The sequence below is a fragment of the Protopterus annectens genome, chromosome 9.part0 (genome assembly GCF_019279795.1).
Source record: "Protopterus annectens isolate FY-2018-M chromosome 9.part0, PAN1.0, whole genome shotgun sequence".
Lineage (NCBI taxonomy): Eukaryota > Metazoa > Chordata > Ceratodontiformes > Protopteridae > Protopterus > Protopterus annectens.
This window is the reverse complement of record NC_056743.1, coordinates 781,899,445-781,921,189: the sequence shown is the minus strand read 5'-3', so window position 1 is coordinate 781,921,189 and position 21,745 is coordinate 781,899,445. Positions and strand designations below refer to the sequence as shown.

Below are 21,745 nucleotides of genomic sequence, written 5' to 3'. Positions count from 1 at the left end.
CCCCTCCTTTTCTGGTTCGGTTCAAGTTTTGGGGCCGAAAAGCATGGTACGAGGTATAACCTGGTAGTGCTGGGGTGCTCTCGGGAGCCTTGAACCAGGTTTCTGTTACTGCCCAGATATAGATGTTCTCCATGCTAAGGAGAGTTTCGAGTGCATGCATCTTGAGGTTTAGACTTCTGGCGTTGAGTAGCATTACTCTTAGTTTCTTATCCCTTGTGATACCTATGGAGGTGGGTTTGTCTTTTGGGCCTTGCCTAAAAAAGGCACTATGGGGGTAGCAAGAGCCTTTGCCACTATCCGAAAGCCCAGTGGTGACAGGTGAAGCCGTCCCTAGTGAAGCATCGTGGCTTGTCGAGCATGTCATCCCAGGCTGACAGGCATTGGATCCCCTTTGAATGACACCAATACTTAAGCCAATTGTTGAAATTAATCATCTTGTTTTCATATTGTGGCATCATTCTTGGTGAGGGTAAGATGCTACTCAAAGTCAGGGTCATACCGGCCTGGGCTACATGCTCAGAGAGCTCCTCTATGTCTCTTTTCATGTAGTCCAGGGAGGTACGTCTCAGGTCATTCACACCAGCATGGACAATGACTGAGTCATATTTGTACTTGCCTTGGAGTGACCTGAGTGCTTGTGTTATGTGGCGGATCCTAGCGCCCGACAGGCAGCTCACAGTGACCTTCTCCTTGTTCAGCCTGGTGAGCGGGACGTCAGTGTGCCTGACGATAGAGTCACCTATTACAAGTGTATCAGGTGTGTTGTTTAGCATTAAGGGCTGTGCCTGTTCTGCACACTGGCTTTGTGAGGTATGTGTTGCACATGTTTTGTTTTGGGGTAGTGGTTGCTTGGGTGTCTGCTTTGGAGGTCTCTGCTGCTTAGGCAGATTTTTATTTAGAGCCTCCGAGTATGTTTTTGTGTGTTTATGTTGGCTGTTATGGTAGGTCTATGTGAGACTGGAATTGTAGTGAATGTGGTTTCCTTCTCCTCCTGACTGGTTATGCCAGTACTGAGTTGAAAGAACTTAGCCTCCAGTTTGGCTATATGGTTGCATCTCTCCCGTGCTGGAATTTGTTGGGAGGAGGAGAGGGTTGTCTGTGTACATGAAGCAGTTGTAACATTGCCTCAAGATTCCCAGATTCACCAGCTGGACCGGAGAGGAGATTGACAACTGACCTTTGGACATGCTAGAATAGTATTGGGAATTCCTTTATAATTGAAAAAAGGGCCAATGGGGAACAAGGTACTCAAGGGGAGTTTGTGAGGGTGTAGTGCTTTTAATTTTTTAGTGTTGACTTATATAATTGCTTTAGTGAGCAAGTGCCAGGTAACTTAAATGCAATGTGTTACAGGTAACTTAAATTCAAAATGACAAACAGTAACTTTCTTTCAAGTGAAACAAGGAAATAAGTACAGTAAGCAATGCAGATATCACTAGGGATCCACAGAAGCACTGAAAAGCCGTGTTTTAGGTGGAATTAGCGTTTTGGGGAAATAACAAGCAAACAAGCATACAAACAAAGCTAGATTCAGCAGGCCTGGATCTAGTCTATGCTACAGCAAACAAGGTGTACCAATTTCAGTAAGAAACAGTTCAAATATGCAGGCACTATAAGCCTTTAACCAGAAATTCCCAGCTCAGAAGGGCAGAGTCCAGCCTCTCCTCCCACAAGAGTGCAGACCACGAACCCTCAATGTAAAATAACTGGCCTGAAGCCCAAGTGCTTAAACCAGAATTAATACACTTTTAGAATAACAAACACTGAGCCCTCAATCAGCAGTTCCCAACTTAGAAGGATGTAAGCTACCTGTCCTGCCACTACAGTGCAGACCACAAACCTTCTTAATGTAAAACAACTGGTCTGAAGCCCAAGTGCTTAAACTAAAAGGCTTAGAATGAGTTACACCAAGCAGTAATAAATACAATTGAGTACTTTTAAGATGACGTAAAAGCAAAATAAAGTAGGAAGAAACACAAATACAGTAAAAGCAGATAAATGTTTTTTTTTTTTTTTGAGTGAGCAAATGAGATGGGCCCAGGAGGAGTATCCAAGTGCAAATTTACAAGAGGGGTGGGCAGTTTCAAAGACACCAAGATTAACACCAAGACAAAAACAGGGAGGGTGGGTGGGAACCTACTGAAAAACAGAGCACACACACACACACACACACACACACACACACACACACACACACACACAGATTTGATTTATATACAAGCGCGCACACACATGGGAAAGGCTGGCACAGGTTTACTAGCTATGAGCTGACACCAGCCAACTCTATCAGCTACTCTTAGGCCCTTAACAAAGGAGTTTCCAGTCCTACTACTGTGTAATGTTACTAATAATCCAAATGGTATTCTGACTAAGAGCAAGACTATTTAGTTGTGGCTTGTACAGTGTCACCAAACAGATATGCAAGTACTCTAAGACCTTAAATATGGCTCACAGATATCAGCCACAAAGATGGGTTTAAATATATTTAATAATAAAAGAACAAGACAATAGTAAATATGTATTCACAGTGACTTCAGAGTTCAAAATCAGAGGAAATATTTAAAACATTGCAGGACAGTCTCAAATAAATAAAACATTTAAGCTACACTTTACTATATTCCTATCTGAATCTAAATGAGTTACTATGCCCTAAAAACTTACTTGTAGAACAACTGCAGAAGGTGGTGGTGAGTGGATGTTTCTGGGTCAAAGACAAAATACAAAATGTACAGCCTTTCTCCGAGATCACTCTTAAATTAATATCCAATATTACTACTGGGTTAGCTTGGATGGCGTCACTTTTTGTCACATGACTTTTGTTGCCAAGCTAAACCTCCAGTGTAGCATTTGACATCTCCTTGTGAAAAATACACATCTCTCAGATGGTTGTGGATCCTGGAAGTCATAAAACAATAAAACACTTCTGCATCTCAGACCTAGTAATTACTTCTCTTCCAAAACAATACAAAAACTTCTAACTCTAGACATTGTGTCTACTACTGAAATGAAACTGAGAGAACTTTTTAGCACAATCATAAAACAATTTAATTTCAACTTATTTTCTTGATGTTTTGCAAGTTAACCCTCCATGTTCTTGTTTCTACTGTTAAAACATATACATTTACACAATTACAATAGTTTATATACATTTTGATTCTAAGCCAGCAGGAGATGGTTATATTTTAGCTCAGCACTTTACACACACTTGCGTATGAATCATATCAATATTCACAAATGAGACAAAATTATTTACAAAATTCCAGCTAGCTGGGCTGGCAGTATTTCCCTTTTGTGACACTTCTTTACCCCCCAAAAACTCAAGCTAGTTTTTCAAGTAACCCTTGGGAAATGTTGTTTGAGAGGGTTAGGCCTATCTGGGAATACCTTACCCCATTTCCTGTCTTGAGAGCCCATCTGCATTGGCATTGCTAACCCCACTGTGGTGCTGCACTTTCATATCATATGTCTGCAACCCTAAGCTCAACCATAGTAATTTGGGATTTGGCTGGCTGGCTCCCTGTAGCCATAGATCCCCCTCAGACTCCCCCTGCCTTGTACTGCAAATACTCAGCACAAGGGCCTCCCTATCATGGTAAGGTTTCATCATATTAACATGGCACAAATTATGCCCATGCTTCCTGCCTAGCAGTTCTACCATGTAGTTAACATCACTGACCTTACTTACCACTTTGTAGGGTCCCTTCAAAGCTGCCTGCAGCTTGTTGCATCTGACAGGAATGAGAACCATTACCTGCTGCCCTACAGTATACTCTCTAGCTCGAGAGTTACTGTTGCACTAGACCTTTTTCTGTTGTTGGGCTTCTGCCAGCTTCCCTTGGGCCAAGCCCATGAGTTCCCTGAGCCTGGTCCTGAGGTTTAGGACATATGCCACAACAGACTCCTTGTGGGATTCACACTTACCATCCCACTCATCTTGAATCAAATCAAGAGGTCCCCTTACCCTATGCCCATACAGCAACTCAAAGGGTGAAAAACCTGTGGATTCCTGAGGAACCTCCCTGTAAGCAAACAACAGATGGGGCAAATACCCTCTTGAACTGCTCTGTAAATGCCTGTAGCATGGACTAGAATGTAGAATTTAACCTCTCAACAAGACCATTTGTCTGGGGATGGTAGGGGTGGTCTTTAGGTGCTTCAGTCCACAGTGCTTCCGCAGGCAAGCCAGAAGGTCTGACATGAAATGGGCACCTCTGTCAGTCAGTATTTCTTTTGGGAAACCTACCCTGCTGAAAATCTGTAACAAAGCTTTTGCCACCTTTTCTGCCTCAATGGAGGACAATGCCACTGCCTCAGGGTATCTGATAACATAATCTACTGCTAATAGGATATACTTCTCCCCTGTGGAACTTGGGGTACTCAGAGGCCCCCAGTGTCCACAACTACCCTCTGAAATGGCTCCTCAATCACAGGCAAAGGCTTCAAAAGAGCTTTCACCTTGTCTCCTTTTGACACTGCTCACAGGTCCTGCACTACACTGTTACATCTCTGGAAATCCCAGGCCAATAAAAGTTCTGCATAACATGTCTCTTTGTACATTTTATGCCCATATGACCTGCAAATTGTGGGCTATGGCTAAAAGTGCCAGATGGTAGGCTGTAGGCACTACCAACTGCTGTATTCTCACCCTCTAGCCTGCCCCTCAGGGCTCCACTCTCTATACAGTAACCCTTTGTCCCAGTACACAGATTCCCCTTTTCCTTCACAGTCAGGTAAGCCTCACTAGACACCTCCCTCAGGCCTTGTAATATAGGGTCTGAGAGCTGAGCCTGTCTCAACTCTCTCTTGGTAACCCTTCCCAGTGCCCCTTCCACAAGAAGTCTGGTATCTTCTGACAGTGGTGCCTCACTGTCAGCCTGGGTACTACTACTCACCTCTGCCCTTGAGTCACTCTGTGCAAGGGAACATTAGTACCCACTATTAGCTGTGGATCACCTTCAGTCTCACTGCTACATGGTTGCTCCCTCCCTGAAGTAACCATGTCACCAGTCCTGGCTGCAAGTGTGCGGTATTGTCTGGTTCTCCACCAGGCTAAAAGACCAACATGCTTGTCGCCAAGTCTGACTGAGTGCAACTGCATGCACACAAGGTACTGGATTATCAAAATCATTCTCCATCAGGACATCTGCAGGGATATCCTTAAACACACCTACTTGCTTGCTTCCTTTTCCACCCTCCCAGTCAAGGTGAACCCTAGCCAAAGTTATTTGGAATGGGGTCCCCTCCTAATGCTCTGACTGGAGTAGATTGCCCAAGCAAATAGTGATCCTCTTTAACCATTGCAGGCCTCACAATGGTTAGATCAGAGGCTGTTTATCTCTTAGCAATGGACTTTTTCCCATTTACTAAGATGGGATATAACCTCTTGTAGTAGTTTGGTACCCTTGTTGTCTAAAAACAACTTACTGCTGGCATTATTTTCATTCCTACTTACTGGCTCTCCCACCTTTTGTGCCCTACCTTGCCTCCATGGACATATATGCTACAAGGCACCACTGGTTGCATTTAAAACATTTAACCCTTGGTCCTGGATGTGTACCTGGACTAGTGGCTTCCCCTGCTACTGGCGGACAGTGTTAGGGCAGTCTGGGCTGCTCATCATGGGTTCCCTTAGACCCATGAGCAGTACTGGGTGCCCCTTTCCTGTGCAGTGATGCCCTGCTTGCTAGGTATAGGTCTCCCTTCTTCCCCAACTGATCTGCAGTATGGCGAAGCATCAGCTAACCAGATTCTCATCCTCAGGGAAAGTACTAAGGGCTTGTTCCCTCACCAAAACATCTGCCAGGCCTTCAAAACGGTGACCTGACATACACTCACCCACCTTTGAAAATAAGTGCTTAGTTCAGCAATATATTCACATACACTTTCATTTGCCTTGCGTCTATGCTCGCAAAACTTTTTTCTATAAGCTTCCGGTGTTAGCTTAAAACATTCTAACAAACAATTTTTGACTGTATTGTAATTTAAGCAATCAGTATCAGACAATTTAGAAATAGCAGTTACAGCTTTACCATGGAGTAAGGGGGTCAGGAACTGTACGCAAAGCCCTTGGTCAACATTATACTGTTTACATATAGTTTCATTCATATGTTTGAAAGGGTCAAAATTATCCCTCTTTGTAAATTGTGGAAGACATTTACTGACCTTTGTTGTTTCTGGGGTTCGGTTACTCCCTTTCCCACTACCTCCATAACCCTAGCGAAGAGTCAGCATCTCCTTCTTTTGTTGCCTCTGCCACTCCTTCTCCTCAGCCTCCAGACATTGCAGTTTCTCATTTTCTTCAGCATCCAGACATTTCAGTCTCTCTGCTGCTTCTATTTCCAAATGACTGGCCTCCAGTTCAAGTCTCTAACTCCAGACAGATTATCAAGTCCTATGTGGAAAGTTTAAACTGTCCAGTTTCTGAGAGTTGCACATCTCCAAGGCCAGCTTGGTTGTCCTCCTGCTTGCTGGTCTGCGATGCCGCTACACCCAAAGCTACAATCATTTCTGTCTCAGGCTGGCATGCACCAGTCCTTTAGCCTGGCAAATCTCAGCCAACTGGCTCCTTGCCCACTTTCCATACTCCTCTGCTGACATGCTTGCTTGCTATCCCCAACTAGCTAAGTTAACAAAAAAAAAATAAAACAATTGTGACATGAAACTATGAATGCTCACTGTGTAGCTGATTGAGAGAACAAATGCCTTCAGTGACCACTGTTTACAGGCTAAAGTAATTCAATATCCACACTACTACAAAACAATTAATATGTGATCTGGCTATCCCACTACTGCCACCAATTAATATGTGATGCCCCTGCACAGTTCCAGTAATCAAGGAGCCTCAATCCTCACCACTGGCAACAGTGGGGAACGTACATACTGGGAGGATGACAAGTACACACATAGTAAAGTGCAATTTCCCTTAAGAGCATACAGGGATCACAGTCAGTCTGGGGCTGGTTTCTCCCTCTTTCTCCAGATCCCCAATAAGAATCCCCACTGGCACAGCTATAGGGTTGAGATCTCAGCTGCGTGGCCAAGCCAAAACCTCCAGCACCCTTTCTGTCCAACTAGTGCTTTATGTCCTTGTCCAAGTAGCTGACACACACACACACACACACACACACACACACACACACACACACACACACACACACACACACACACACAGATTTGATTTATATACAAGCACACACACACACACCTGGGAAAGGCTGGCACAGGTTTACTAGCTATGAGCTGACACTAGCCAACTCTATCAGCTACTCTAAGGCCCTTAACAAATGGGTGTCCAATTCTACTGTGTAATGTTACTAATAATCCAAATGGTAGTCTGACTAAGAGCAAGACTATTTAGGAGTGGCCTGTACAGTGTCACCAAATAGATATGCAAGTACTCTAAGAGCTTAAATATGTCTCACAGATATCAGCCACAAAGATGGGCTGAAATATGTTTAATAATAAACAATAAATGAACAAGAAAATACTAAATATGTAATCACAATGACTTCAGAGTTCAAAATCACAGGAAATATTTAAAACAACATTGCAGGACAGTCTCAAATAAATATAAAAAACATCTAAGCTATACTTTACTATATTCCTATCTGAATCTAAGAGAGTTACTATGCCCTAAAAATTTACTTGCAGAATAACACACATGCAGAAGTGTAGAAAGTGGTGATGAGTCGATGTTTCCAGGTCAAAGACAAAATACAAAATTCACAGTCTTTCTCTGACAGAGTTCTTAAATTAGTATCAATTATTACTGTTGGATTAGCTTGGATGAAATCACTTTTTGTCATCTGACTTTAGTTACCAAGCTAACTCCCCAGCATAGTGTTTGACATCTCCTTGTGAAAAATACATCTCTCTCAGATGGTTGCAGATACTGGAAGTCATAAAACAATAAAACACTTCTGCATCATAAACCTAGTGATTACTTCTCTTCCAAGACAATACAAAAACTTCTAGCTCTAGACATTGTGTCTGCTACTGAACTCAAACTGAGAGATAACTTTTATAGCACAATCATAAAACAATTTAATTTCAACTTATTTTCATAAGGTTTTGCAAGTTAACCCTCTATGTTCTAGTTTCTACTACATTTGCACAATTACAATAGTCTATATACATTTCTATTCTAAGCCAACAGTGTAGCTCAGTACTTTACACCTTTACTCATACTTCTGTATGAATCATATCAATATTCACAAATGACATAGAATTATTTACAAAATTCCAGCTAACTGGGCTGGCAGTATTTCCCTTTTGTCACATAGAGAACTAAACTTTTCCTGATAGTGGAAGCTGGAGTAGCTACTGCTAGATGATATAGTCTCTCATCAATTATGTTCCCATCTCACCTCCTGACACAACTATCCCTCCTCTCCAGCAGAGGATACAACAAATTTATAATAGATTAACTAGATTTTTCACAAGTCACAGCAGCCATGCACATCGACACAGCCTCCACTGACTTGGATGTTAATGCTACACATCTTCCTCCCAGCTCTGCCTAGCTTACACGCTGAAATACTAAATATTTCCTGGATGGATCCCCCATTGAATCTTAAAGAAGCTTAATTCCATTTCAGTCTCCTGTCTAATATGGCTGAACTTATACTCAGAGTCAGTGACATGCATAAATCTGCCAATACACAGGGAGACTCAAGATTTCAGGTATTTATTGGTAAACACTCGACAAACCTCTTACCGTAGGTGAGAAATACACCAAAACACATGTATTCATGTTCCTGCTAAACTACATTTTTCACAGTAAATGTATGTACAACTGTGGCATAATGTACCTATGGACATAATAAATGCACTCTCCTCCCACAGCTGTATAACCCATCTGCACTGTGCCATTAATGCCTAAAGGTCATAGCCATTCTGCTCTGTATCTCATTACCTGTGGGCAGAATGTAATTTTTGGACAATTCCAAGTTGCTGGTAATGCTGGTTTCTTTTTCTTTTTTTGTTTGCTTTTTGCTCCCATGTCTGCCAAACACTAAGCCTCACCCAACTCATGAACAACTGTCATCCAGTGGCAATGGGGATCGCCTGTGCCCTCACTTGGCAATGATGGCATTTTTTTTCTTTAAGTCCTTGCCCCTCTGCTTTGGGAGGAGACTCGTAAACCATGTCACCATGGGAGCCACTATGTCTCTTCATCCATGTGCACACTTCTATGTACTTGCTGATGGTTTAGTAAATATGCCTTAGGACCACCCCCAAAAGTCACCTTTCCTTCTCTAAGGGAAAGTGGCATAGGATGGCCAGATTCTGCTCCCCTACAAATTGTCACACTCCTCTGCGTGTCATCTCCATTAGGTCCCTATCTTAGTAAGTGAACATGGATTAACTGGGTGACATAAATGGAATTATCCCACTGTTGGCATGGATCTCCCTAGTTACTGTGTTCTCTGGTGACATCTGCTACCTGTAATTGGTGCTATTATGGATTTGCCCACCACCCAAAAAAAGCCTTTTTCATTGAATTCCTTCAGTTCTGTTTATACTGCCATATACAGTGCACTGTACAGTTTCAGTCTATCTGATTTTTTTAATCCTCCTTTTGTGGATGAGTTTAGGACTTATATTTCTTTCTCTTATTTTCAGTATAACTATATGTCTCACAGAATCACTTCCCACAGGAATTGACTAGAAACTGGACTTCCCTGTTGTATGTTCCCAATTAACAAATCTAAGATCAATCAATAAGTACGTTCGTGCATTGGCATTGTATTGATGACATTGGACTAGCAGTAGTAGCATGATACTGGCCTTGGCTTCATACATGGAGATGTCTTACTTCTGGAAAATCTGACTGGATCAAAACTGACATTGGTGAGTAAATGCCAATTGTGTTAAATGCTACTTGAAGAGTCATTCTGTCAAAGGTGTACTGTTATGGTGAACTGTATTTCAATATAGTATCAGTTTTCTGAAATACCTGGGTGAAATTTATTAATACTTTACAAGTAAAATACTAAGATACTTATGTTATAATGTTTTAGTGTTTAGATGACAAAATTGGTCAAATCATGGCTGTCTTGTGAAATTCGGAAAAAATAATAAACCTAGATGGGGACTCACAATCCCACACCTGCCTGAAGGCATGGCTGGCCTTGTGCATAGGTGAAGAAGGTGATCACTTAGGGCACCGTGCTTCATGTTGTAGACAGGGGCACATTTTCCCTATTTATTTATTTTTAGAGCAATGTTTCTTTGCTTAAATAAATAAATAATTTGCCCCAGAAGGGGCGATGTGTGTGTGTATGGGGGTGGGGGTGGGGTTGCTCAGCTCCACTAAATGTAAAATCAAGTAAATATTGCAAGGTCATGGGAGTACAGATCTCACAGCATTCAAATGTAGGTATGAAGCCACACCTGAAAGAAACTTTTTTTTTTTTGCATTCGCTATTTGAAATAAAAACAGGAGCATTCATCAGAGTTTTAGGAATACTTCAAGGAGTGGGGTTGTGAGTTACTGTATTATTTAAGGTGGACAGTGAACAATCAGATATTTTTGGCAGTATTTCTAGCTATGTGATTTGTGTGGACAGTTGAAGGCGAGACAGATTTTGTTATATTTTACAGGGATGCTGAAAGTGATCAGCCAGATATTTTGAACAAGATTTCTCTGGCTTTGTTATTTATGTGGCCTAATACTGTATTATAGTGTAGTCATTGTTAGGGTGTGCTGAAAAGATGCAGGTGAAGATTAACACTGTATCTTTGAACATTTTTTTGTTCAGGCAATCACTGCATGAAAAGGTTGTTTAAAATGCTCTAAAATGCATCTCAAAGCATCTAGAAAGCTCAGGGTTTCATACTGTTATTTCCACTGCAGTTATTACAGTGAAGACTTGGTTAATTATGATGTGTTGCAAGGGTGCAGGTGAATTTCTGTAATCATGTTTTTTGTTCAATCAATGGATGAAAAGGTTGTTTAAAAATGTAAAAATGCATCTCAGAGGATCTAAAAACCTCATGTCTTCTGGGGGCCAGACCTCCAGCTTAATACTGTTATTTCCACTGCAATACTTACAGTGAAGTCTTGGTTAGTTAGGATGTGCTGAAAGGATGCAGGTAAAAACAAAGCTGAAGAATAAGACTGAACAGCTTTCTTAGATTGTGTTTTTTGTTTTGGCAATCATTAAATAAAAAAGTTGTTTACAAAACTTTAAATGCATCTCAGAGCATCTAAAAACTGCTTGGCTTATAGGGGCCTTGTGGCCCCCCAGACCCCCTGCTTAATGAAGTTGTTTCCTGCACAGTTATCAGTGTGCAGTGCTACTTAAATCATGGGGAATTAAATAAATGAATGAATAATTGCAGAAAAAAAAACTGAAGAGCAAGAAAAACTGAGAGAAAAAGGAAGAAAAAAAAATAATCTGGGCACTGGGAGGGAGGGTGGGCATCATGGTATCTTTTTGTCAAAGGTATCAGTTTACCTAATGCCGGCCCTGCCTGAAGGAGGTGATGTAGTGTAAAACACTGGAGTTCATTTTTGGCATGTTTATTCCTGGGCCTGTCTGAGCATCTAGACAAACTGGATGCTTTATAGAGCCATTAATTTGCCCTCTTTCCAGACTTGGATATAGTGCCCCACATCAATGCATTGAATAGACGTCCTCCTTCTGAAAGAGGATAGCTCATCATTGTCTGTTTTCTATATCCAGGCATTAGAAGGGTGACAAATGACCTTGTCAGTATTCATCTGCTGCAGACTTGTAAGTTTTGCACTTTTACTAGCTTATTAATCTAGCACTTTACCAGACTTCTTGTAGCAATTATTGTAGCACACAAAAGTGCTACCAGCACTAAACATTTTACAAGGAAACAGCTCCAGTACTTATTATTAATGCCCACCCCTCCAGGCATGTCTAAAGGTCAGTTCCCTGTGCTTTCTCCTACTAAGCTGATAAACTTGGGCACCTTTGGCAATGTAACAACTGTCAACCCTCTCCTCTTACCTCCTAACACTCAGATTTATGAGAGAAGCACTTATATATCCAAAATGGAAGCCACGCACTCTCCAGCCAAGACCAGAAGAGCTGGTCAAGAGGAGAAGGTCAATACTTGCACCACACCACATGGAACACACAGCCCTCCAGAACACACAACAGCACTGCCTTCACATAAAAACACAAACCACACACCCACCTTCACTGAGGCTCTCAATAAAAATCTACCCAAACAACAGAGGCATCCAAGGCAGAAACGCACTTGACCAACACAACACAACACTAATCATGAGACTCATGAGACACACAACTCTCCTAAACAGTGTGTCACTCAACCAAAGCCCCTAAGGCAAAAAATCATGCCCAACACACTAGTCATAGGTGACTCAATAGTGAGGCATGTCCCACTCACGAGGTTGAATAAGGAGAAAGTAATAGACAGCTGCTTGTCAGGTGCCAGGATCCACCACATAATGCATGCACTCAGGTCCCTCAACAACAGGTACAAATATGACTCCGTCATTGTACATGTGGGTGTGAATGACCTGAGACATACTTCCCTGGACTGCATGAAGAGAGACAGGGAGGAGCTCTCGGATTATGTATCCCAGGCGGGTATGACCCTAGCACTGAGTAGCATCCTACCATCTCCCAGAATGAAACCACAGTCTTCTTCTTTCAGCTTTTTCCTGGTTAGGGGTCGCCACAGCGGATCATCTGTCCGCTCATGATTGGACAGTGTCGAGTTGCCAGCCCGGTGCCCAACCTTCCACAGAAGGCACACACACGCACACACACACACACCTAGGGCCAATTCAGCATGTCCAAAACACCTACTGCATGTCTTTGGGATGTGGGAGGAAACCGGAGCACCTGGAGGAAACTCACTCGACCACAGGGAGGACATACAGACTCCACACAGAAGGCACCCCAGCAAAATGAAACCACAGTACAAGCAGAAAATGATTGATTTCAACAATCGGCTAAGTTTCTGGTGTCATTCCAAGGGGATCCAGTATTAGTCTGCCTGGGATGACATGATTGACAGACCTCGATGCTTTGCCAGAGATGGCCTGCATCTGTCACCCCTGGGTTTCCAGATACTGGCCAAGGCTCTTGCCACCACTATAGTGCCTTTTTTAGGCTGTGTTCCAAAGACTGAATTACCACCATAACAGCTACAAACAAATGCAATCTGAGGGTCATGCGGCTCAATGCTAGATGTCTAAATCTCAAAATGCACTCGCTCTCAGCACTCCTTAAAATGGAGAACATTGACTTTTGCTCTGTAACAGAGACATGGTTCAAAGCAGCAGAAAGCACCCCTACACTACCAAGCTATAACTCATTCCACACCTTTCGGCCCCAGAACTTGGACTGAAGCTCCAAAGGTGGTGGTGTTTCCATATTCATAAAGGATGCACACACCTCCAAGCTGGTAGCCCAACATAATGCATCAGAGATACTTCAGGTGTAGCTAACATTGGGTAAGACAGCAATTCAGATTGTAGCCTGCTATAGGTCCCCATCCATGTCCCAAGACTCACACTCCACGTTCCTAAGAACCCTGGAGAATATTAGGGTCCAACCTAACACTCTCATATTGGGCGACTTCAACTACCCCCCCATTAACTGGTTAAACAACTCATGTACCAATACACTTGCCCAACATTTCCTGGAATTCATTAATTCCAATGCACTGGACCAGTTTGTTCTTAACTCCACCAGAGGGAACAACATCATTGACCTGGTCATTACTAACATGGGTGACTGTTGCTCTACACCAGTAGTCAACTCCTCCCTGGTTAGATCTGACCACAAACTACTCACCTTGGAAATCCACCCCCCCCGCAAAGTTATCCACCATGAAAAACTTCTCCAAAGCTAACTTTGGGGCTCCTAAAAACAGAGGTGGCTAACTTCATGGTACCCATGCAAGAATAGTTGCATGACCACCGAATCATATACCAATGCACCATATGAACACATACACAAATGCATGGATCTCATCATACCCAAAAGATACAAGACGCTCTCCTCCAAAAAAAAAAAGGAAGCCAATCTGGTGTTCCCCTGCTATAAACAAACTCTACAACAGAAGGAAGAAACTAATTTAGAATAAGGTGAAGTCCCAAGATTGGAAAAACTCCCTTATCAGCCTCAACAAAAAGTTGAGATCCCTCATCAAATCCTCTAAAGCTAGCTATGAAAACAGAATTGCAGCAGATAGTAAAGGCAACAAGGCCTTCTATAGTTATGTAAAGAATCTCCACGGCAATACCCAGATTTGCTCTGCACTACTGCACAATGATACTTCCTATACTGAGCCAACAGATATTGCCATTATACTGGCCGACAGATTCAGTGCCAACTCCCCCCCCCCAAGGACCAATCACAATAACAGTAGATTGCCAGGCACCCAGTATTACTGCTGCACAGGTTAAAACAGCACTGTCCAATGCCCAGAGTACAGCTTTTATAGAACCTGACAATATCCCTGGCTGTGTTCTACATGTACTACAGAGTGAACTGGCACCGCCTCACCTCAGGCTTTGTCCCTACTGAATGGCACACTGGTTCAGTCATCCTTCTCCACAAAGGAAGAGCAACTACAGACCGTGGGAACTATCGCCCCATTAGCCTGATGAGTCTGATATGCAAAGCTATGAAACACATCATTATGGACCTAATAAACAAGGATATAGGGAATCTCCAAACTCTGGATCCCACACAGTTTGGTTTTGTGAAGGACAGAACATGCCTGCTCAACCTGGTCGACTTCTTTTAGTCAGTTACCAGAGCTGTGGATGAAAGCAAGGTGGTTCATACAGCCTACCTTGATCTGGCCAAGGCCTTTGATACCATTCCCCATTCAGGAAAAACTCACTAAGCTAGGCATCAACCCCTATATCACTAGATGGGTTGCAAACTGGCTCATAGAAAGAACCTACACTGTGAAAGTAGCTGAATCCAAGTCAGACTGCCAACCAGTCACGAGTGGAGTCCCATAGGGTTCTGTCCTGGGTCCTCTCCTGTTTGGTATCTACTTCTCTGAAGTCCAGGCCAACACAAAGGGACTTTGCCTGACAAAGTTTGCAGACAATAGCAAGTTGGGAGCTATTATTAACTCCCCAAGTGATGATGACATCCTGCAAGAAAGTCCTCACTGAGACCAATGACTGGTGTCAGAACCATGGCCTTAAGCTCAATACCAAAAAATGTGTTGTTGTCCCCTTTGGGAAAAACTCGGTTCCCATGAATTACCACATCAATGGTAGTCCACTGAACACAGTAGGCATTATAAGAGATCTGGGAACACAGTGTGACAGCAACCTCTCTTTTGACCACTACATTGCCAGTGTGGTCAGAAAGTCCTTCTGCATGGCACATCTCATTACTAAGGGTTTTGCATCCAGGAAGAAAGAGGCCATTGTCTCGCTCTACTATTCCCTCATTAGGCCAATTGAGTACAATGCCCCATTTACCTCACTAGACACCTGCAACAACTGGAGAGGCTGCAAAAGTATCTCACAAAGATGATCCTAGGCCTTAAACAATTGTCCTATATGGACAGACTCAAAAAAAACAAAAAACTATTCTCTGTCTCATATTGCCTACTTGGGGCGATCTCTGCTTGACTTACAAAGCCATGTCTGACCCAGCTCTGTTAGAAATGCTACATCTTAAGAAATCCCAATCCCTCCACACGATACACTCCAGAGACCTCACCCTCATTTCCACAATCAACAGAATGTGATGGAGGGACAAGTTCATAACCCAGAGACTGCCCATGCTATGGAATAGACTTCCCATACATGTCAAACAGAGCACCTCACTGTCCCCTCTTCAAGAGAAATCCCCCCGGGGATTCAGTCCAGTGGCGCTACTTGACAGAGGCACTGGGAACTAATGTCGGGTGGCATGATGCCAGGGTAATCCTATGGGCTAGGCTTGTAAAGGCTCCAGGGCCTTTAGCCTAGTACACACCTATGAACCTATGTAGTTAAACTTCTTCCCTGGTGGCTGTCACATATGCTCACTGAGGCATGAAAATGCTCCAAGACCCTCCTGCCCTGATGGACATGTGCACCTCTGCCATATGCATGATGACAACAGCTGCAGCATGAATGCAGCTTAGCAAGGCCCGATTCATACAACCATGGTTATTGCATTGCATGTTGACCTCTTGTAGTATGGAAATTTTCTTGTGGGCAACCTTATGAGGTTGCTTCCAGTTATCAGAATAGCATCAGTAGTTCCATTCTTCAATGAAAAAAATGACACTCCATACAACATTAGATTGTAAACAGTTATCAAACTTGCATGTGGCCATGTCTTTGATTGTGAGAAGCCAGTAATTGGGAGGGAACCTATTGTTTCTTGTCCTACAGTTAAGTGATGCTCAGAATGTCATAACTGGAAGGTTGTTAGGCTGGTTTAATCAAATTTAGAATCATATGAGGAGGACAAAGCGAGTACTATGTCTTTTTCTCATATTTTCTGAGTTTGTGAGACCTTGGAGTTTGGACATATAGTTTGTGGGTGTGGGGGCTATCCCTCATGACTTTGGAGTTTATTTACAGTTTGTGGGTTTGGGGGGGGCTGCCCCATGTAAAATGTTTTTGTGTCTTTTGCTACCTTGGAAGAGTTGCAACTCTGAGTTGTGACACCTCAAGGTTTTACGTCTCAGATTTGCTTAACTGCATGCTGAGTAAACAAAACACAGTTATTCCTAGTAAATCCACTACTGGGCCTGTACTGTTAACATATTAATGGGGTGTTCTGTTACATACTACTTGGCTTCTCTGTGTTTGCATGATTGTTCTATATTTTTGGTCTACCCTACCCAGACCACAAAGTCCCTACCACTCCTGTATAACTCATTCTTACATAGGCTGGCCATAGCCGAATTACTTGTTGGGGCAAGAGCTGGGCGAATGAGAGTCATCATCCTCAGGTGGTTCAGATTATAGCCTGCTGTCAGTCCTACCCCATGATCAATGTGGAATGATGTCCATGCTGGCTAAGGTGCACATGGTCTGATGGTCAGTGGTTCCATCCATGGCTTGCAGCAGGTTTGGAGGCCCTGGTCTGTTCCATGGGGTATACTCCTTGGTGCCATCTCCATCCATCGTCACAGGCTAGATGAGATGGTCAACTGCCACTTGTTCCTGTCTCCTTAGCCAACTCCATGACAAGTGAACCTGTGCTTATGGTTTTAGGGAAAGGAGATACAAGAAGTAGAATGAGGGTTTTGAGTTGTAACATCACATTTTCCTAGTTTGTTTGTGGAAAACAAATTCCAGGTCATAGGTTACTCTAAGTAAAATATTTTATAGCTTTGAATTCAGCTAACATTCAGCTAAGATACAATACAGTTTAACACCTTTTTCTTCTCTATATTTTCAGAAACTGGTTCACTGATAACCAGGTTGTAATGGGATTTTGAAGCATGGAATAATTTATATTTAGAACAAGAAGAATGCAGAACAAAGAAGTTTGAAAGCCATTGATCTGTTAGACTTACCTTGGAAAGATGATACTTTGTGAGTAACCAAGTGTGATATTCCACAAACGAATTTCATGGATCTTCAACACTCAAATACCAATATATACATTGCAAGTAGAGTGCATATTATAAAACAAAACACCTGTAAAGATTATGTGATGTACATGTTTTGTTCATACCAAAACCCTTTGGTCAGCTGTCCAGAATACACAGCCTAATGTAAACACAACACCTCCTACACCACGTTTAGTAGAATACAAGACTTCATGTTGTGTTAAAGGACTTACATAGGAGTTTTTCTTAGTACTGTATGCCTTCCCGTTTTCTGTAAGATGTGTATAGAATGGTATGGAAAGATCGCCCATAAAATATTTTAGGATCTTTGACACCTCGTACAGCCGGAATGTAGGCCCTTTGCTAGTGCCTGGAGGTAAAGTTGATTCATGGCCCTTCATGCTAGAATCTTTCCACTCTACATGTTTCTTGGAAAGGAGAAGGTGGAGTAGTGAGTTCTCTGGTACTGATGAGTAAAGTTCCTCCAAGCGCCCATAGGTCAAGTACTCTGCAATATTTAGCCCATTGTCCACAAACAACTTGACAAAGTCTTTTTTGTTTCCAATCAAAGCATCTGTCATGCTGTCTTCAAGGTCACTAGACTAAAATTAAAAATCAAAAGAAAACACTTCAATGTGTGGCCAATGTGTTATGAAAACCACAGTAGTACAATACAGCAATATGGAATGATACAACATGCTAGAGCAAACTTACAGATTCAGTAACATTACACAAGGAATGCAGTTGCAAAGTAATTTTTGTGGAAATATTTGTGAAACATCTGTCTTCAGTTATCTATAATCTTTGAATTTTGAACGATGTGATAGCAAAAATATTAGCACTTCACACAATATTTTTTGTGACAGTGGCACTGCATTTGTGTAATATAATTACTTCTATGCACTTCCTTATTGGTCATCTTTAATGATATAGCAGCGAAACTTAAATGTGTGTGTTCCAGCTTTGTGTGATGGAGAGAGGAAGTGATTAAACTGAAAGTGACTTTTGGACATCTAAGTGTTGACATGTGGTAGCTGAAAGGAGTGGGGTGCTTTTTAACAGATTTGTACCCATTAATTAGCTTTTTTCTATATAGCTATCAAATTATTCCAGTGTTTCCAAATAATTATAAAACAGCCAAATCAAGGAGGCTGCAGATAAAAAGAGAGGACCAAATGGGATTACATTACTTTTAAACTAAAAGTTATTAACAAATTATTGGTTTTGCAGTGAACCACTTTTAGAGATGCTGTGTTTCAAGGTTTAATATTCTGGTTCACACCACTGAAGCACTGAATGATAAACAATTCCCTTATGTAAAACAGACATTTTTTTTATGATGAGCTCATACGTGCAAACTTTGAATGATGTGAGATTTTGAATTCAAATTTTTCGACTGGATATTTGAAGCTTGATGAAACATGGTCTGTTGTCTGTTAACTGAATTGTATGATTTCATTTGCATGCGACTATTTATGAGCGACTCTAGACTAAATCCGGTCTTCGCTTTTGCGTAACAAGATGACCTTAGAAAATTTGAGAAAAGGAGACAATATCACTCACACTAATAACTGCGCATTATTTCCATGATCTCCTCACTATAATTATATGTACTTACTATTTTGGAACAGAATTCATATTTGTTTTAAGAGACATATTTAAACATAAAGAAGGATAAACATATGCTTTTGTTAGTTGTGTACTATATGTTGTAGAGACCTGACTTTTTTTCACACTGGAGTAACTGGAATTGCTCATTTGTATCACATTGATCAGTATACCTATTCTAATTTGTTTTAGGGCTTCTGTGGGGCAAAGCTGAAGGAAAAGAAGGTTTTCTGGGGAAGGAGAGGAGAGCACAAGTACAGACCAATTCTGTCCCTCTTTCGTGTGGCATTTCTACACTAGCTTTTTATGCCTGGTGTTATACTGTGTCCAATAACCTTGTTCTTCAGTGAATAGTAGCTGCTGGTTATTACCATGGCCCGATGCCTTTGCACCTCCCACATGTACCATCCTGCCCACCTTGTAGTCACCTTATGAACACATGTCCTCTGTGCTGTCTTCAATTTCAGTTGTCTGAACTGGCCATTTATACTTCTTTGTCCTGGCTCCTTAGCTGCTCAGCATCCCTTCTTCCCTGGCCAGCACCTGTGACAAATCTCTGTACTGGAGCACAAACATCTTATATTCCTGTTGTATGTGGGCCATGGGCATGATTCTTGCCTGCTACCATGTTCTGCCACCATTGAATGCATCTCTGAACTACTTTCTGACATTTCATTCCTTTTTTGCATACCAGCAGCAAGCCCAATGAACAGGCTATTTACTTCTTATAGAACTGCTATATGGTACTCTGGCAGTCTTTTGTACACCATGTGTGACCTGCACTTACAAAATTGATTTACAAATATTTGCAATGCCTGCATTCACCCAAACCTAATTTACAATGATTACATCTGATGTTTTGGTGCCGCTATTCCTGCTAAACTAATTATAGATCTGTGACTGGGTGAGCCTGCAATAAAAAATTTCACTGACATTGACAGTCTTTGCACTAGATTTGTTTCAACCACCTTATGAAAGTGATTCTCTCCAGATGAGTGCAACCACACTGCTTTACCTTCATTCATATCGGAAGTCCAACCTGAAAATTGCTCCTTACTTACTGCGGTGGTGGTGCTGCGGTAGCGTTGTCACCTCATAGTAAGATGTTGCCCTGTTCTCAGTCAAAGCTAAAAGCGAGGGAGGTGTGTGGGGCATCATCGATTAAGCGTAAGGTTGTTGTTGAAGTGGTCAGTCAGGGCAGCAAAAAAAAAAATCTAAATCCAATCAGCAGACCGGAGTTCCGCTGTGGCGACCCCTAACCGGGAAAAGCCGAAAGACACAACAACTTTCTGCTAATGATCACGCAGTGTTCAGTTGATAGCAAACTGAAAACAATTTTACCATGGTTATCAGTTTTGTAATCTACTTTCGGACATTTCATTTTCAGAGAACAAACACTGTCAGACTCCAAGCACTTGATGTGGGATCTACTCCATTCTCTTTAAACAGAACTGCGACTTTGATTCTGTGGTGAAAACTTCAATGCTAGTCAGGAGGATACCCTCAGGAAAGTTGCATCAGGAACTTGCATACAGAGAATATAATTGTGTTTTCCTGCTGTTAATACACCTGTTGTGCCATCTTTGTATCCCTGTAGCTATTGCAAAATACTTGACAGTAGCCAGGATAGTACAGTTGTGTTAGGAACTTACTGTGAATGTACATGTCTGCATGGAGTCACTTTTCCAGTCCTCACTTCTTGGACAGCCTGCATGCAGGTAGTCCAGTTGGCTGGTCTGACTTCCACAGCTGTATTTTTCTCCAGCACTTCTGCCAAGGCCTTCCCAGCAGAATGCAAGAATGTCAGTGGTATAAGGTGTGCAACAGCTGAAGCCATCTTCTAGTCTTTCTTGCCCCAGCCCATAAGCCAGGTAGAATACCTTGATGCCAAAGCCCTAAAGGAGCAGATGGAGAAGTCCAGTGTGCTCTGGGTCTACCCCAAGGGTCCTCTGTCTTTTGTCCCTGTGGATTAAGAATAGATGAAAGAGAGATGGAGAGTCTGGTAGGAAGGTGAGGTGGAAGATGAAAAAGTGGCTAGGGTACCACCCCAACCTACAGGGCAAAGAACAGTTGCACAGCAATTGGAGAAAGGAGAGAGGGTAACTGGACTGCAACAGTGAATCTTCTTGGGTCTATATTATGAATTCAAAATAATATACCCCCTGCTAAATATATATTCCAACTCAGGGATTGCACTACAGTGAGGAAAGGGCAAAAACTCCAGTCTTCACTGTACTGCGATCCCACAACACATACCTCGATGTATGGGAGTTTCGCTCAGAGCATTCGCTTATAAACTTTCGTTCATATAATATAAACCCAATCTTCTCAAACATTTACATTTGTTAAGTTCCTAACACAACTGCAATATGCTTCCTGAAATATTCACTGTTAAAGTCCTTATTTCTGGGAAGACTCAAAGTGAGATGTGAACACCAGAAAGTAAGAAATAATGTCATGATGCAGGACAGCAGAAGCAAATCCTGCCCTGGCTCTGTAATCTACTCCTAAATAATAGTGTCACAAGTGATAATTCAATGAAGGTATTAAAAAAAAGATTGCTGCCTTAAGAGTGGTCCATGTCCATGTCACCCCTGCA

General features: G+C 42.1%; 1 protein-coding gene across 3 annotated transcripts in view; it reads right to left on the bottom strand.

The window, feature by feature from the left end:
• LOC122811523 (transient receptor potential cation channel subfamily M member 4-like) overlaps nt 1-21,745 on the bottom strand; it is a 1,266,622-nt gene that overhangs the window by 517,181 nt on the left and 727,696 nt on the right. For all 3 annotated transcript variants that reach the window (XM_044083407.1, XM_044083409.1, XM_044083408.1), the window contains one exon: nt 17,772-18,140. In XM_044083407.1, the coding sequence (XP_043939342.1) occupies nt 17,772-18,140 (369 nt within the window). The remainder of the gene's footprint in view (nt 1-17,771; nt 18,141-21,745) is intronic.